The 18466-nt window shown below is 32.1% G+C and overlaps 1 protein-coding gene across 2 annotated transcripts in view; it reads right to left on the bottom strand.

Moving 5' to 3' along the window:
- Unc13c (unc-13 homolog C) overlaps nucleotides 1-18466 on the bottom strand; it is a 544151-nt gene that overhangs the window by 178054 nt on the left and 347631 nt on the right. For both annotated transcript variants that reach the window (XM_026391056.2, XM_077799599.1), the window contains one exon: nucleotides 3245-3330. In XM_026391056.2, the coding sequence (XP_026246841.1) occupies nucleotides 3245-3330 (86 nt within the window). The remainder of the gene's footprint in view (nucleotides 1-3244; nucleotides 3331-18466) is intronic.

Raw genomic sequence — 18466 nt, 5'->3', positions numbered from 1 at the left:
CTCTGTACAGGGTTGTCCCAATTCCAGTTTGACTGAAATAAATAAATACATATTGAATTTCTATTAAGATTCAGTGAATATAAAGGTGACAGATATAATCTCAAAACAAACAAAAAAGGCCTTTTATTCTAATGGAAGAGGGATAAACTATTAACTGCATTCCAAGTGATTACCTCACATTACTTATTATGCATCCCTGAAAATAGGTATAAATATGCAAATGTAACAACTATTGAATTGTACAAATAGGTGACTTATATGATATGTTAGGAAATCAAACAAATAAAAATTCTTGTTCAGAAAGAGATTATTGTCTCCAAAAAGCCAATAAAATCACAACATCTTAATTATTCCTTGAAATTGTGCTACTCTTGATGATACAACCTCAGCATTTTTTTTGTATTGAGTAAAAAATTAACCCATAATCAATAATCAACCAATCAAAGTTGCAGGTATTTCACCTGTAGCATTCCTAATTTCATTATCTCAATTATATTAAAATCTTGAGGTTTATATTTCTTAACATAAATATTATACTTATCTAAAATTACTATTTTTAAAATGAAGATTACATAAAATAAAATAGTCAAGTAGTTGCACACATGTTTCTATGTAAGCAAAACAGGGACTCAGCCCAGCCAAATGTGTACTAGTAACTAATGCCTGCTAATTCCAAATATTTCAGGTACCTCTGTAATGTATATGTGGGGAGCCATCCACTACCCAGTCCTCTGATCCCACAGGCATCTTTCATTTTTCAGGTGAGGACAGTAAAACACATCACTTGAATGTTTCTAAGATCATGTAGCAAAAGGACTGGAATACATCTCCTTTATCACCCTTTCCACTACTTCATTGAGAAGGGACTACCTGGTACTCTTGTTTCAATGAGTAGTTAATGAGTAACTTTTACTTTCTAGGCATCACTCTAGGCAATATAGTTATAATGGTAAAAATCTAAGACAAGATTTAACAATATGATGAAGAAGAAACACAAGAAATAATCAAATGAACAATCATAAATAAACAAATGAAAGACAATACTATGTTGCCATAGAGAAGGTCAAAAGAAAAATATTTGGCAATTATAGATACTGCGTAACATCTGCTGAGTCCCACACAGCTGCTTGTGAAGGTTGGTGGGAAGAGAAAGCCAGGCAGTAGAACAGCTGGTGTAAAAGCCCTAATGGAGGAATGAACTGTGAATGTGGGGAGGACAAGACAGGAATTGATGACAATTCCCACACGATTGGCTTAAGTAACTGGATGAATGTTGTGCCCATAATTCCAACAAGAAGTAGGGGAGAGGAAGTAGGTTTTGACAGAGGAGATTAAGATTTCTGTGCTGATTCCATAAGGTTTGAAGTGTTTGATAGATAATCAAGGAGGGTGGAAGTATGCAGGAGATAGACCCAGAGGAATAAATGTTATCCTAAGGAACTTCCTTGCTTAGTTGGCTGGTGGTTCTTTCCTGATGTTTAGGAGACTTTCTGGATCCCCAAGAGACAGTTACAGATGAGTGGTATAAAAAGATGTGGATATTAGGAGGCAGAGGCAGAGAGGGCTGGGCCATCTATACACTGGAGAAGGAACACCTCATTGCACAAAAAGGAGATTGTGCCTCTGAGCAATACTGGTGCAATTTTAAAGATTAGATAAAATTCTCTATTTGTGGGTGGGATACCCTGACTTTCCCAGAAATTCAGTTTATAAACTATTGTGTATCTTATTTTTCAATTAAGAAACACTTTTGAATGTTCCCTTTGCATCTGCTAGCCTCAAGCTTCCATTTGGACAATGGTAAAAAGCAGTGGCACAGTGAGCATGAACTCCCAACCAGGCTTACCCTGCCAATCAAAATGATTTAAGTTGCAAATCTGAATAAGATACGCCCTTGCTGAAGACTGTTTATGGTCCTTCATTTCTCTTGGTGTGGAATTAAATTCCTCACCCTGGCCCACAAGGCCCTGTGTGCTGGTCCTTGCCATTTTTTTCCCAGACTCACTTCTTACTACCTCTTTCTAGCCAGATCTACTGCATTCTCTGTTCTCAAGTGCATCTTGTACTTGTACTAATTGTTACTGCTTGGTCCTCTACCAGGAGGTTTCTTGCTCCTACTTCTCATTTAGTTTTTTTTTCAAGATAATTTTTTCTGACGGGAAGTTCTTTTGGAAAGCCTGCCTTGCCTACTTCTCCAAAGTCTGATTTAGGTTCCTCTCCTCTAATCACTCCATCATCATTAACCTTGACTACTCCACATTGCAACTGTCTGCTTGTAGCAATACTTGAAACTTTCTCTGTAGTCTTGTTGAAGGCAGGGACTGTGGCTATCTTATTTACTCCTGAATCCCACACACTCAGTATACCCATGCTAATTTAGTATCTATGGGCTCAATATATGTTTGTTGAGTAAGGACATAGACATTTTTCTATATGATGTGAGTTCTTAGGAGACAGGAAGCTGGTTTACGATCCCATCACTAATTCTTTTTTTTTTTTTTTAAGAGAGAGTGAGAGAGGAGAGAGAGAGAGAGAGAGAGAGAGAGAGAGAGAGAGAGAGAGAGAGAGAATTTTTAATATTTATTTTTTTTAGTTCTCGGCGGACACAACATCTTTGTTGGTATGTGGTGCTGAGGATCGAACCCGGGCCGCACGCATGCCAGGTGAGCGCGCTACCGCTTGAGCCACATCCCCAGCCCCCATCACTAATTCTTAACTGTGTAGATGCTCAAACAATATTTATAAAAACGTTTGAACTTACAGCTGTATTTTTCTTGTTTTACATTGTATGACTTGGACTTGTGGAGAGTGGAATGTTTTGATGAAAACCCTTGGTATTTTCTTGTGTGAGCTTCAGTTAATACTTTCTCCTGCCACCCATGGATACTATTTCCAAGTCCATATAGATAAGTACCTGGTCCTGTACTATTCATCCACTTCTCAATATGGCAGCCTTAGTAAGTAAACTGCCATAAAATATTCCTGTCTGACTGTTATCTGACAGAGAATTATCCATTATGATCCTGCAATTTAGGCCACCTGATTAAAGCATGTAGTTACTTCTTTAGGACTTTCAAATGCTTTGAGTCCTTTATCTTCCTACCAGGTGAAAATACGTTTTTCAACTAAGATGATCACAATTGTCAATGTTTTTAATGAATTAATTCCTTACATTTAAAGTCAAGAACATAAATCACAATATAATTAAGGCAAATATTCTAATAAGTATAGATTTTGTACTTACCTTCTAGGGCATATTTCATATCTAGAGCAAAAAGAGTCCACATGATTTCAGCACTTATTTTCCCCATATTTAGTTCTTGAGGAAACCTAAAATGAAGTACATTTGATTAGTGTATCAAAAAGAGGAGTATGCCTGCAACAAAACCAACAAGCGTGAGCACACACGCACATACACACACACACACACACGATCTCAATTGGTATTTTAAAACTTAAATGCAGAAGTTTTTCATTGATCAAATATTTAACCTCTGAACTTCTCATGGTTAAAAATTAATAAAACTAAATGCATACAAATTAGTTTTTAGCATTACATTTTATTTTCTTTGTTTAAAAATAACATGCTGTGAAATACCTGTTGTGAGAAATTTCATAAGCAAAAGTATTTATGAACTGCTGTGAGGTACCTTACTTTTAAATACTTTTGCTTATGAACATTCATAAGTAGAGGAAGAGAAGGCACACACACATACACACACCAGAGTACTATGCTAAAAACTTTTTGGATGATGGGAAAGTAGACATTTTATATTAAGTTATGTTATTATGTTGGTGCGAAAGTCATGATACTCGGTCCTCTCTAAGAATTTCTTGTAATGAGTTTGTGCCTAAAGAGCCCCTTCAGTTTTATCAAACACTCCATCTTCCTATGTCTTGATTTTGAGGATAGGTCCAATGACCCTGAATAGCATTTTGTGGTCACCATGATTTTGTACATAGAAAATGGCCAAAATACTGCTAAAATATTGTCTTCTTTAAAAATGTCTAACAAAGTATTAAGAAAAGCTACTAAAAATAATTTCTCAGTATATAAATTTATATTAAATACAAAATTTATATATATATACAATGAACCTTAGAAATTGAAATTAAAATGGCAGTGTTATTTATAGTTGCAACAATACTTTTGAGTACTTTATACAAATATAAAAATACATACAAGATATATATGTGAAGAAAACTTCATCATATTGAGAATAGAAATCAAAGGAGACCTACATAGAGAAAATAATGTATTCATGGATTTCATGGATTGGTACTTCAATATTACTAGAATGTCAATTTTTCAAATTGATGTATAGATTCAATGTAACCATGATCAGAATTCCAGAGGAAATTTTTGTAGAAATGACAAGGTGATTCTAAAATTGACATGGTAAACGCAAAACTCTAGAAGAGCCAAGATAAAATTAAAAAAAAAAAGCTGATAGACTTACATTGCCTATCTTTAAAGCTTTTTATGAAACTAGAGTAATCAACCCATTACATCTCCAAATACAAACTCACCTTTCAACAAGGTGAAAAAGTAAGTCAATAGAGAAAATGCTCTCTTTTCAACAACTGATGCTGGAATAATTGGATATTACATGCCTAAAAGAAAAGTGAATCTCTGTCCCTACTTTATAACATATACAAATTAACGCAAAATGGATCACAGATCTAAATGCCACACTTAGGACTATGAAACTTCTAAAACAGAACATGCTAGAAATTCTTTGTGATCTTATATTAGACAATGTTTGCTTAGATGTGGCACAGAGAGTGCAATCTATAAATAAAATAGTGATAAATTGGACATCATAAATTAAATAAAATCAAATTTTCAAAAGATATTACTGAGAAAATGGAAAGATAAGACATAGATCAGGAGAAAAATGTTTTCAAAATGTGTCAACTTTTACATGGTTGGTAGGATTGCGGACTAGAACAACCACTTTGAAAAGAAGAATGGAAATTCCTCAAAAAACTAGGTTTGGAACCACCATATGATCCAGCTTTCCCACACCTTGCTATTTATCAAAAACAACAACAACAACAACAACAACAACCAAAAAAAACCAAACAAAAACTAAAATCAGCATGCTATAGCAATACAGCTACCTCCACGTTTATAGAATTTATGATAGCAAAATTATGAAATCAAACCAGGTGCCCATAAATGGTTGAATGGGTTAAGAAATTGTAGTACACACAAACACACACATACACGATGAAGTTCTACCCAGCCATAAACAAGAATGAAATTATGGCATTTTCCATAAATGGATGGAAATGGAGAACATCACACTAAGTGAAATAAGCCAAACTCAGAAAATCAAGGGTCAAATATACTTTCTTATATGCAAAAGCTAGAGCACAATAAAGGAAAGGGGAAGGGAAGAATAGAATAACATAAAGATAATGGGAATATCAGTAATGTAGAAGAAGGAGATGAAGAAGCAGAGTGGAGGGGTGGGTAAGGGAAGACAATGCAGAATAAATTTTTAAAAAATCATGTTCTGTACATAAATAAATATACCACAGGGTATTTCACCTTTATGCATAAGTAGAAAGAACCAACAATATATAAATTAATACATGAATAAAAGGAAATCTAGAAGAAGGAGAATGAGAGAGGAGAGGGAAAAGGGGAAGGAAAAGGGGGATCATGAACTGAAATCAAATTCCATACATGTACGAGTTTGTTGAGATGAACCCAACAACTATGTATAACTATAAGGCTCTAATAAAAAATGTGTCTGATGAATTTGCATCCAGAATATACAAATTACCTCAAGTCTCCACAAGAGGAAATTTTTTATTCAATTAAAACATGGGCATATGATTTGAATGACATTTCAGGAAAAAAAGAAAATTAGATGGGAAAAATACACATATAAATATGCTAGATATCATTAGTAATTAGGCACATGCCAGTTAAAATTACTATATAATCCATAGTTTGTCTATTAGAATAGTTAAAAAGTAAACAAAAACTAAAAGCAAAAACAAAAGTTTGACAATACAAAGCACTGGCAAAGATACAAAAGAATATAGAGGAGGTGGAACTAGCACATTTATGCTGAGAATGCCAAATGTTACAGTAATGTTGGAAAATAGTTTGACAATATTTTATATACATTTGTAGCAGTCCCACTCAGGGTACTTATCCAAAAGAAATGTGAATTTATGTTTATGCCAAAAGCTATATATGAATATTTCTAGTAGTTTATTTCACTATCATCAAAATTTGCAAATAATTAAAATATTTTAGCAATGAAAGAATAAACTGTGATAGATTCATAAAATGGAATGCTGCTAATCAATAAAAATAAATTACTGACACATGTGATACTGTGGATGGGGAAAAAATGAAGCATGCTAATTAAAAGATGCCAGATTCAAAACCTATGTATTAATTGATTCTCTTTATAGTTCATATTGAAAGGTAAAAATATAGGTTCAAAAAGCATATCACTGATTACTAAGGGTTTGAAATAGGGAGAGGAATATTAAAGAAATTTTGGAAGATAAGAATATTCTACATCTTAATTTTAGTGGCCATGTGACTAACTGTCTTATCAATTATAAATTTCATTTTTTACTACTTTCTTTGGGTTTAACATGTTATTCTTTTTCTATCTTCTTAAGAAATATAATTTATTTGGGGCACTTTGGACATTTTCGAATGTGCTAATACCCTTCCCTGAGACACTGAGGTGAATATAATGGAATTTAGAGGCTAAGGTATTATAAAACATGATTAATACATTTAAGCAATTAAGTAACAAAATAGAGAAACTCAGCAGTGATCTGGACACTAATGAAAGGATCAAATGGAAATTCTACCGCTGAAAACTATAACAAATTTGAATATATGAATTTAACAGTAGGTTTGTTAAAACTAAAGAGTGCATTAATAAACACAAAGATAGGCCAGAAGAAAACATTCACAGAAGACTTCAATGCAGCTAGGGACTAAGACCATTCAAAGCAAGACAACATTTTATTCAAATTGTTTTCTAGGATTCAGATTTTTAAAGCCCCAAAGGCTGTGGAATTTACCAAGACCCACTGCTTTGTAGGCTCTGTTTTCCCATTACTCTCCTTTCCCCTTATTCAGCTTCTTGGTTTTTCAGCTGCTGCTTCCTACATAGCTTCTCAGCCTCTCAGTCTCAGATTAGTCAGTTTCTCGAGAGAAAGAAAACATCCACCACGCTTTTCTAACAGACACATGCCATAAAGGTGTAGAGAAATTCATGAGTATAAAAAGAATATTAAAAACATGTTAGTAGTTGTGTTTGGGTGAGGATTAAAGGGAATTGAAGTCAAGGAGGCATGCATAATCTTTCAATCAAATTTTTCATATTTATTTTAGAAAATAATCTAGAAATTTTATAAATTTATAAGTAATAAAGTAAGATGTAATATAATGCAAATGACTGCTAATGCCATTTGTTCAACATCCCTATAACAAGTAGCTATTATCCAAAAGTCCAGCAAGTGCTGAGGGCCGATTACTTGCTACTAAATAAAATAGACAGGGTCTTTGGCTCTCTGAAGCTTACAATCTAATAGGACCGGAAATTTTTAAAAAATAAGTATGCACCCAAAAATAAAAAGTGGGATACGTGCTATCAAAGAAACTACAGGGTGAAAGGATACGAAAATTTGTGGGAAGCAGTGGTTTTATTATAAAGTTTTAGTGAAACAGTAACTACCATGATTGGTTCTCACCAGAAGTGGCAGCAGTTACACTGAGAATGATTCCTGTGACCTCTACAGAAATGGCCAGCAGTAAGAATAATTTTGGCAACAAGAGATTTTGAAGCTTTGTTTATCAGGCACCAGTAGGGATAGGAAATTTAGAGTATGCTCTAAGTGATGGTGCTCACGGTGATATGAAAGGGGATCAGAAAAAGACCTACACAGAGAATAGAAGCATGGAGAATAGAAAAGAATGAAGAATGTCCAAGGTAACCGAGGGACACTGAGGGGACAGCCCAGAGAGCACAAGCTATGAGAGCCAAAGATATTCTATGAGGCTGCTTTTGCATTCTGTTTTTTACCCTTGAGTGGATGTGATACTAAGAAACATGGTTTACAACTGAAAAGGATGTAATACAGCAGTAAGTGGAAACTACTGAGTAAGATAAAGCCAAAAATATAAGATGCAGAAGGACATACTGGTATGGGCATTCACAGAAGTTAGTTGAAGAAAGTGAGATTGGTGTGGATTTTTGAAGAAGGATAAATAAAATTAACTGTGCAATCGAATTAATGACTGTAATTATTATATGAAAAGACTCTCCATGTGACTTCTAAAATATTTTTTTTCTTTAATCTAGAAGCTTCCACGGAATAATTTTAAAACAGAACCTAAAAATAAGAAGTTAGTCTCAGGGTTTTCTCAGTTACATAAGCACCATCAAGTTTGATTTTTATTCTTGAAAAACTGTGGTTGAATGTTCTCATCACTGCTGTTAAATCCTTAAAAGGGCAAAACCTAAACCAAAATCAAAACACCACTTAAAATAAAAACAACACTCTGGAAAAATACACACAGTCCTTAAAAAAAGTAATGGGATCATAATATTCATATGAAAAGAACTGTTACAAGTCTATAGGAAGAAGATGAATGTTTAAAAAGTGGCTGATGAGATGAATGGGTAATTAAAAAAGAAAAAACCCATAAAAATCTAATAAACATAGGAAAAGAGATGTTCACCTACTCTAATATCAGACATTTCAATGAAATGACAGTGAAAAATATTTACTTATCTAACTAAAAGCCATTAAAAAAAACCCTGATGAACATTTAGGCCTTTTTTAAAATTTAGTTTTTAGGTGTAGATGGGCATAACATAATGCCTTTATTTTTATGTGGTGCTGAGGATCGAACCCGGGTCCTGCCCATGCTAGGCGAGAGCTCTACCGCTGAGCCACAATCCCAGCCCATTTAGGCCTTTTTTGAACCTGATTTTCTCATAGGTATCTGATGATTATCCATAGGCCTCCAGTTCTTGTGCCATACCCTCTTTGAATTTAAATTTCAAGATGTAATTTTTGCTAGATACACTTTAATAGAGAAAAATTTTTCATGTCTGAGATATCTGGGTGCATTTGGAAATATTTCTGACGCTTTCTAACATAGTTTAATAAAAGGCATCACTATTTATCCTGTGATGTAGATAACCTTGTCATCATCAACCTCTGCCACACTCCACAGCTTCTCTTCTTTCTACTGTCCTGTGGATTCTTCTTTGGCATGTCTATGGCATTTGCCTCTGTCTTTCTATTAATACTCTCACATCCCTAACTCCAGATATTGTTCTTACATACTCAAGAATTGCCTCAGACTGTTAGTTCATCTCTTGGTCTCCATGTCTTCTATATCCCATATATGGTACCCTCTATACTACCACCTAATTAACCATTTATAAACAAAGACCATAATATTTCAAACCACTTTTGTAAAATCGTCAACTGTTTATTTTGGGTAATAAGCCCAATTAAAGTATGAAATACATAAAAATGCCCATTTTCTAAGGGATTAGCTGGACATTTCACAATTAGCTTGGTAAATATGGTGAATCAAGAACACCAGTGTACCCACAGACAGGATCATGATACAGAATATCACCTCTTCCCAGAAGCACCCCTGCTCATGAGTACTTTTTGTCACTACTTCCTTCCCCAAATGAATGATGATCCTGACTTCTCACACATAGCTTGGTTTGTTTATATATTGTCATCATAAGGCATATTCTCAATTGTGCCTGTCTTTTGTGTAGGATCTCTGGCTTAATTCCGTTGCTATATACTATTTATGAAAATGGGTTATCTCATTGTTTTATGTTTAATAGACATTTGTAAATAGACATTGTTTTATGTATAATAGACTGTTAGGTCATCTCTTTGCCTCCATGTTTCCTATTTCCAATATATGGAAAGCTCTATGTTACCACCTGATTAGCCTCTTATAAACAAAGATCATAATATTTCAAACCATCTTGTAAAAACCATCAATTGCTTATAACATTTCTTAACATGACTATCCAGGCTCCTGGCCATCTGATTCCAAATCTCACTTCTTTCATCTCCATTCTCCAACTAACTGTGGTCTAATTTTCCACATTACTTACTGTTTATTGATATATTTGATGTTGATATCTTCTGGTCATTTCCCCCTTCCTATTTTCTCTCCTCTTTAATTTCTACATAATCTTAAATACTACTTCTCTCTTCAAAACACAGCCCAGGTATCACCTCCCTCTAAAGTTGTCGGAAGTACTCAAAGAGGATTAACAATGATTAAATTATTGGCACAGATAAGGACATCAAAAAGTGCATAGTCCCTATAAACTGGATCATAACTCACTGAATATTAAATTTGTGACTGTATTACATATTATGTAAATTTATAATTTACTCTTGGCACAGGATTTAACTTACCTAGCAGGATTTTATTAATGTTTGCTTAAAGTTTAGAACAGATCAAAACTATATTTTTTCTCTTTAGCCATTTTTTCCCTAGCATTATAAAATATTTCTTTTGACAGGGCTCAGAATATTCTACCCCAAAATATGACACCTTCAAATACTGAATATTTTAAGTTGAAGCAATTTGAGAAATGGCATGTGCAGGGAAGACTTTTGGATTTTCCCCTGAAGCAAGTCTGCAGGTCTTCCCTCACATGAAAGGTGAGAGGAGCCATCCCTATACCCAGAGGAAAGGAGACTCCTTATCTTTGAGGACACAGGGAGTCCAAAAGGAATCTGAGTGAACAGGTCTTCCTGTTTTCCCCAGTGAATACACTTATCTCATACTTACTGTATTTATTTTTTCCTGAAACAGCTGTTTTCAGTTGTACTCTTCATCAAATCTAGCACAAAATCACTCAGATTTAACCAATTCTTGGCTCTTCATGTTCTTGTAAAAGCTCCTATGACTCATAAAACTGACAGTAAATAAATCTGTATGCTTTTCTTTTGTTAATCTGTCTTTTGTTATTGGGACCTTGGCTAAGAACTAAGAAAATTAGAAGGAAAAGATATTTTCCTTTCCCTGAACTTCTTTCACCTAGTGTCCTTGCACCACCAACATTTTATATGTATATTTTATATATATTACATATATAACTTATGTATTATATACACATTTTATATACATACATATGCACACTCATATATATAAGAATATACACACACATGTTTCCTATCCAAATAGTTTAAGTAACCCCCAAAGCCAGAGCATAACCTGGTAATATTTACAAATTTTATAATTTTATAATACAAATATTTTATAATGCTGAATATTTTAAGTTGAAGCAATTTGAGAAATGGCATGTGCAGGGAAGACTTTTGGATTTTCCAAATAAACACATGAATATATATTGGATTTGGAAACCAAGTTTCCAAAACAATACCTTTACTCCGTTCCATCTATGGAAAAAATGGAGAAAAAAATCAAAATTGTGAACAAAATACAACAGATCAAAAATAAAAGAAAATTGTTGCTTGAAGAGGAAAGACATCCTATTTTTCTCTCAATATATATTTTGTCAAGTACCCAGTAGACTGCTAGTTAGGCTTTAAGTTTCCAATTTTTTTGTTTAACTTTTTAAAAATAACTTTATTTATTTATTTATTTTTTATGTGGTGCTGAGGATTGAATTCAGTGCCTTACACTTTCAAGGCAAGTACTTCACCACTGAGCTACAGCCCCAGCCCTAAGTTTCCAATTTTTAAGAGACAAAAAATAATTATATTTTCATAATAGTGTTTTTTGCACTGTATTCAAACTTTCTTCATAGATTTGTAAATAATGTGGTTTCAGTTTGGCACCAAAATTTATGTGCTTAATTTATGCTTCATTCCCAGTTCCAAAGCATGCTTTTAAAAGCAAAGTTGTTTTCCTCCAACACCCTCCATTGTTGATTACTGTTGCCTTTTCTTTGGGTAGCTAAGAAGTCTACACCATCTACATATTTATGCTAAGGGATAATTTTCCATAATTTAACACATTTCCGGCTATTTCTTCTATATAATCCACAGCAGTAAGAGCCTGAGGCTAAACCTCAATGAAGTTCAGAAGACAGAGATCTGATTTTCCCTCTCCTACCTACCTAATTTACCCAATAGAGCAGTTGGTAGTCTCTTTAAATATTAATTATCTCTTCCGCAAATGGGATGATAATAATTGTATTATTATTATTATTATTAGTTTTACATGCTGTTATTTGAATGAAATGAGATTTTATAGGTAAATATTTTGTATACTCACATAATGAACATTCAATAAATTTTTGCTGCTGTTGATAATAAAATTCTAATTATAAGTGAGATATAAAGGAAAGTATTATTCAGATTCCATTGATTTCTAATGGAAAAATAATTATCACACAAAATGAATGGAAGTTTATATTTGTGTTTTCTAGTTTTTAGTCACCAGGAAAAAATGTTAATAGAATTAATAGCAATAAACTTGATTGCAGAGAAAATTTTTTTTATGTACTCACAGGAATAAACTAGTATTATAGTTTAAGAAATCCTAACTGACACACTAGCAGTTCATATGCTAATCAGAAATAAATTCCAAACTTATAGAAGAAGAACTGAAAAACCTATTAGCTTTCTGCAACCATTTCCTGTTTGCTATTCAGAGGAATAATATATATTTAAAAGTTTAAAAAGTATACATAAAATGGTATATTAATGCTACTATTCCATTAAAATGTATTTATCTTTCTCATATTGAAATAGGATAGAAGAAAGGATAAAAGATAGGTAGAAATGAGACAAAAAGAAGAAAGAGGAAACTAAAACTTTAATCTGAAAGTCTTGTGTTGAAGTTTCTCATGTTTTTCTCACAAGGCCAGTATTTCTCCCAGGCCTATTACTACCAAACTTGAGAAATCTGTTTATCTTAATGTGACTACAAATTCACTCATTTATGAAAATTGCTTTCTGTACTGTTAATGAGCCTACACAATGCACTAACACATTCACTTTTAGAAAGGCTGAACAAAAGGTAATGTAATGTTCTTTTTTCCTTTTTTTTTAAAGGTAAGCTATTTTAAGAACCTATAATATAGGTACATTCACAATGTTACCTATGAACCAGGTAGAGGGGACAACATAGACCTAAGAATCCAGAGACAAGCTGAACATAATAAAATATCTTGTGTCATCAGGTTGATTCCATCCCCACCTATCTCCCTATGTCCACCCCTTCTTACAAGTTTTCTTTAAAAGAAGAGCCTGTGATCACCAAAACATTACTTCACACTCTTCAGATAGCTGGTATTCTGCTTGGAGAATGTAGATTTTCACCTTTTACTTTCTGATATGGTTCCTCTGATAAAACCTGGTGCATTCTTAAATTCTTTTCTGTCTTAAGAGCTTGCAAGGTTCAGGTAGAGATATCCTCTGCCTAGGGACCCCCTTGAACCCCTTTCCGGTACAACACTAATCTGAATTTGTTACATTTTCTATATACAAATTAAACTCTCTAGTGTAAAGTCCACTTCTTCATTCTCCATGCAGTCATAGCTTAACTTAACCTATAATTTATCAAGAGGCGGTTTAATGAAATAACTGCTCCATTCTACCATTATAAGAATATCTCCTGTTTTTAATTTGCAGCAATTAATACAAAACATAAATATTTTAAACCTTGAGTCTTATGAGATTCAACAATTTAATAAACCAATTTATTATCTTGCAAATCTCTTAGTGAAATAAGGAAAACATAATCTACTGCTGCCAAACTTGATCATTCTGATTCATTAGTCACAACAGATAAAATTAGAATCCATTAAATGTGAAGTATTATTGTGATGTGCAAAGATGTCTTTGAAGAAGTATGTTCATTGTAATAAATGAGTAAGCAATGGCTCTGTGCTAATGCCTCTGTGCTACACAACGGAAACTTTATGATAGCTAGAACTCAGGAGACATTTAGTTTGTTGTGCTCTTTCAGCTTATTATTTTAAAAAGGTTCTGTTAGGATGTTCTGCATTTAAGAACACTTGACATACATGAATGCAACTAACTGTCATTATCATAAACAGACAGAACAACTGAGAAGGATAAATTTTATAGAGCAGGACTTTATTGATTTATTATAAACTACTCTTATAAGTGAAAGGTGTATTAAAGAGAAACTGAAACCATAACACTGCATTTAAAGCTGAAAATCTAATTGAATACTTCCTGTATTGACAAGTTTTCCTTTTGTAGTTAGGTTTTCTCTTTTTATAAAATCAGTCAATTGCAAATGCTATTTAAAACTAATCACCCTTTTATCTTTTTGTTTTCCCTTTATTTGCATTTATAACTTAAGGTATTATTTTAATGAACTTGAATCTTCAAGCACATACTTAATTTTAATGTGAAAAATAAAATTGGGGATGAATTTAGTTTAACTACTGAGATTAACATTGCATAAAACAACAGAAATGCCTTCCAGAAATGGGAAAGGGGGTGGAGATAGACAAGGACAGCCTAAATAACTGGTTATTTATTCCTGTGATAACACATATCTTACTTTTTTTCTATTAGTTTACATTCTATTGAAACTGGTGCCATATAAAATCCTGAATTTTTAACTTTTTGTAAGTAGTTATGTTGCAAATAATCATAATCAGATCCAGATTAATCATTAAAACATCAGAAGATGTTTGGGTTGGACTGAAGGATTGATGTCCATCATCTTACTCCTGGAATCATTTTCCTTATAATCAATATCTTTGTTAATTCAAAGGGTTGTTTAGATTCTGAATCTGCCTCTTACTAGATATGTGGTCTTGAGAAAGAGAAAGTCATTTAATCACCTCTGTGCTTCAGATTCAGCATCTGAAAGTCAGAGAAAATGATGGTACCGATGTTATGAGAATTAAATTATGTAAACTACGAAAATGCTTAGTGCAATGCCTGATCCCATTCAATTTTCATAGTTCCCTATATGAAAATGATGATGTATGTAACATATATCTACTTGTATCAAAATTTTCTAGCAAGCAAATCAAAACCTTAAAAAAAATCCAGGATCAACTTGTTTGTTCCTCTGTGATGTGTAATTAGGGAAGTGAAAAATTGAAAATTTCATAAAGAGTTTAATTCTTGTTCTTTTCATATGATGTATTGTTTGGGTAATTTGCAGAGAAACAATTGATCTACTTTTAAATGGCTATAATTTACATGAGTCAAAACTTTCAAAATTGGGTATGTTTTCTTTTATACTGTTAATGTCAAAAAAACCTTTTTGGCACAAATGTTTGAATTTTTTTGGCTATCCTTTACCCTCAGTTGAGTCCTGATTGCAACAAGTCAAATATAAAAAAGGCATTTTTTACAAAAATCAGGGACATTTGATTACCAATTAGGAAATAGTTCCATGGGGCATTTAACTGTGGAATAGGGATTACCCAATACCAACTTTATTATTATCAGTTGTGATCTGATATTGGGACGTCCAAAAATAAGCTATGATTTTTAGAAATAAATTCTGAAGCATGAAGGAATTAAATAGAATGTGCCTTGAGTTTTGTTTAAATATTTCAGAGAAAACAAAAATCAAGTATATTTGAAAAAGTTGAGAAAATTTGGTAACTATTGAATTTAAGAGATGGATATATGATGTTGTATTGTACATTTCCCTGTACTTTTTTAATATGATGAACACTTTTATAACATTTTAATATAAAAAATAATTTAGAAAAGCCATAGGGCAAAAAAAAAAAGAAATTAACAGCTTTACTACTTTGAACATTATTTCCAGAACAGAAAGAACAAGATAAAAGTCCATGATCAAAGTAATTTATACCCAGTCTCCCTCACCACAACAAATGAAATACATTACCTTTTAAAATATACAATTTGAAAATCATATATCTTATGGGTTTTCTCATAACCCCAATGAAATAAAAACAGCATACTTCTTTGCAAATGAAATGGTAAATTTTTAAAAATTTGTCCATTTTCTACTCAACACATTGGATACTATGATATATATTTTTAATGCAGAGTAAAAATAAGCTGCAATTTCAGTGTATGTATACTTTTGAAGAAAGCTAAAAGGAAACCAAAGATAATACAATGGGCACAGTAAAGGGATAACTTTTTGTAAGTAGTTGTGTTACAAATAGAAGGGATGAAATATGTTTTGGCTTTTATTTTGATAAGGATTATAAAAACAAAGGAAAAATAATAACATCTTAAATGAAATAAGTAAAATTTTATGAGTATATACAAAGAAATATGATTTCTTTAGGCATATACAGTAAACTTCCCTTATATATTTAATTGACATCAATCTAAAACAATTTCATATCTAAGTATACAATTGCTTCCTGCATATAACACTTAAATATCACATAGGTAATCAAATCTCTATAATTTTCTTATATTGGTATGTCCTTCTGTATTCATTACCTTAAAAAATATATGTCTATAAATATAGCAAGCACTTCATTATTTTCTACCTTCTTCCTTAACATTCCCATCAATGTAGTAAAAAAATATTACTTGATTTATCTTCTTAATACTTCATAAACTTGACCCAAATACTCCATCGTTATGTACAAGGCCCTCATATTTTTTCAATGAGTTTCTGCTGTAGTTGCTTAATAGTTATCTCCACTAACAAAGACAGTAATAAAGAAAACAAATAAATCTAATAGCAAAAATAATTAGGAAATTTAATAAAACCCAAAACTGTTTTTTCTAAAAATATCAACAAAATCCATGTCTACCCAGTTGACACAGTTGAACAAGAAAAAGAGAGAAGATATAAAATATCAATATTAAGGATGAGAAAGAGGAAAGCATTTCAGATTTTATAGACATGAAGAAGATAATAAGAGAATGTCATGAGCAATTATATGATAGGAAATTTGAAGACTAAAATGTAGTGAAATAATCATTTGAAAGACACAAATTACAAAATATTAATGAAGAACAAATGAGTAATCTGATTATCCCTACATCTAATAAAGAAATTGTAGTTTTAGTCAAAAAAACCTCTACAAAGAAAACTTTAGTCCCAGATGACATTCCTGGTAAATCCTACAAAATCTCAAAAAACAAATTTTCAATTTTATAAATACTTTTCTGGAAAATAATCAAAACAAAGACAATACTTTCCAACTCATTATATAAAGCCATAATTATATTGATATAAACATCATAAAAAGATATTATAAGCAAAGATGGGAGTATAGCTTATGGGTAGAGCACTTGCCCAGCATGTATGAGGACTTGGTTGGATACCAAGCATGGGGCAGAGGATATAAAAAGAAACACACTAATATCTTCATAAAAATAGAAGCAAAAATTAAATCTAATATATAAGAAGGATTACATATCAAGATTATGGGAACTACATCCCAGAAACATAAGCTCAGTTTAAATTTAAAAATCAGTTAAGTACAATCGTCATGCTAGTAGACTTGAATAAAAAATTATATAATTATTCTAATAAAAGTAGAAATGATTTTTGACAAAATAAAATAGCTATTCATAATAAAAACTCTCAGAATAATAGGAATAGGACTAAACTTCATCAATTTCATAAAGAATATCTGTAAAAATTCCTCAGTTAACATCATATATATTGGTGAAAGATTCCAAGCTTTCCCCATAAGATTGGAATTACAACAAGGATATTTTATCTGCTCTTATTAGTTTTAGTCAATATTGTACTAGAGATATTATTGTACTAGAGGAATAAGGCAAGAAAAATAACAAATGACATCCATATTGGAAAGAAATGAGTTGGGCTATCTTTATTGTTGACAAGATCATTAGAAATCTACAAAAATAGAAGTAAATTTAGAAAGGCTGACAATGGCCTTTCTAAACATAGAGGAATACATACAATAACTGTATTTTACCAACAAAGAGAATTGAAGGAAAAGATATAATTTTCAATAGCAATCAAGATATATTTTAAAAGATTTGGAAAATAATTTGCAAAACCTATTCACTAAGAATGACAAACATTGCCTTGAGAAATGAAAGATCTTAATGAATGGAGATATATACTATGCTTATAGACCATAAGAACTGATCTGTTTATGGTTTCAGTTTTCCCCAAATTGATTCATATATTCAACATAATTACAATCAAAAGTTCACCAGGCTTTTTTTCTTTCAGAAATTGACAAATTCAAAATTTAAGTGGAATTGCAAAGGAACTAGATTAATGAAAAAGCTTTTTAAAATACAAAGTTGACAAGCTTATGATATTTGAGAATACGTCATAAAACCACCTTTACCAAGAAGAGTGGTACTAATGTAATGATTATACACACACACACACACACACACACAGAACAGAATAGAAAGAAAGAACAGAATTAGACTCTTTATATATAGTCAATTGCTTTTTGACAAAGGTGCCAAAACAATTCAATTAAGAAAGGATAATTGTACAACAAGTGGAGCTGAAAATTTTAGA

This window comes from Urocitellus parryii, chromosome 6, assembly GCF_045843805.1.
Source record: "Urocitellus parryii isolate mUroPar1 chromosome 6, mUroPar1.hap1, whole genome shotgun sequence".
Lineage (NCBI taxonomy): Eukaryota > Metazoa > Chordata > Mammalia > Rodentia > Sciuridae > Urocitellus > Urocitellus parryii.
The sequence above is the reverse complement of the archived record's forward strand: the minus strand, read 5'-3'. Positions and strand labels throughout refer to the sequence as shown.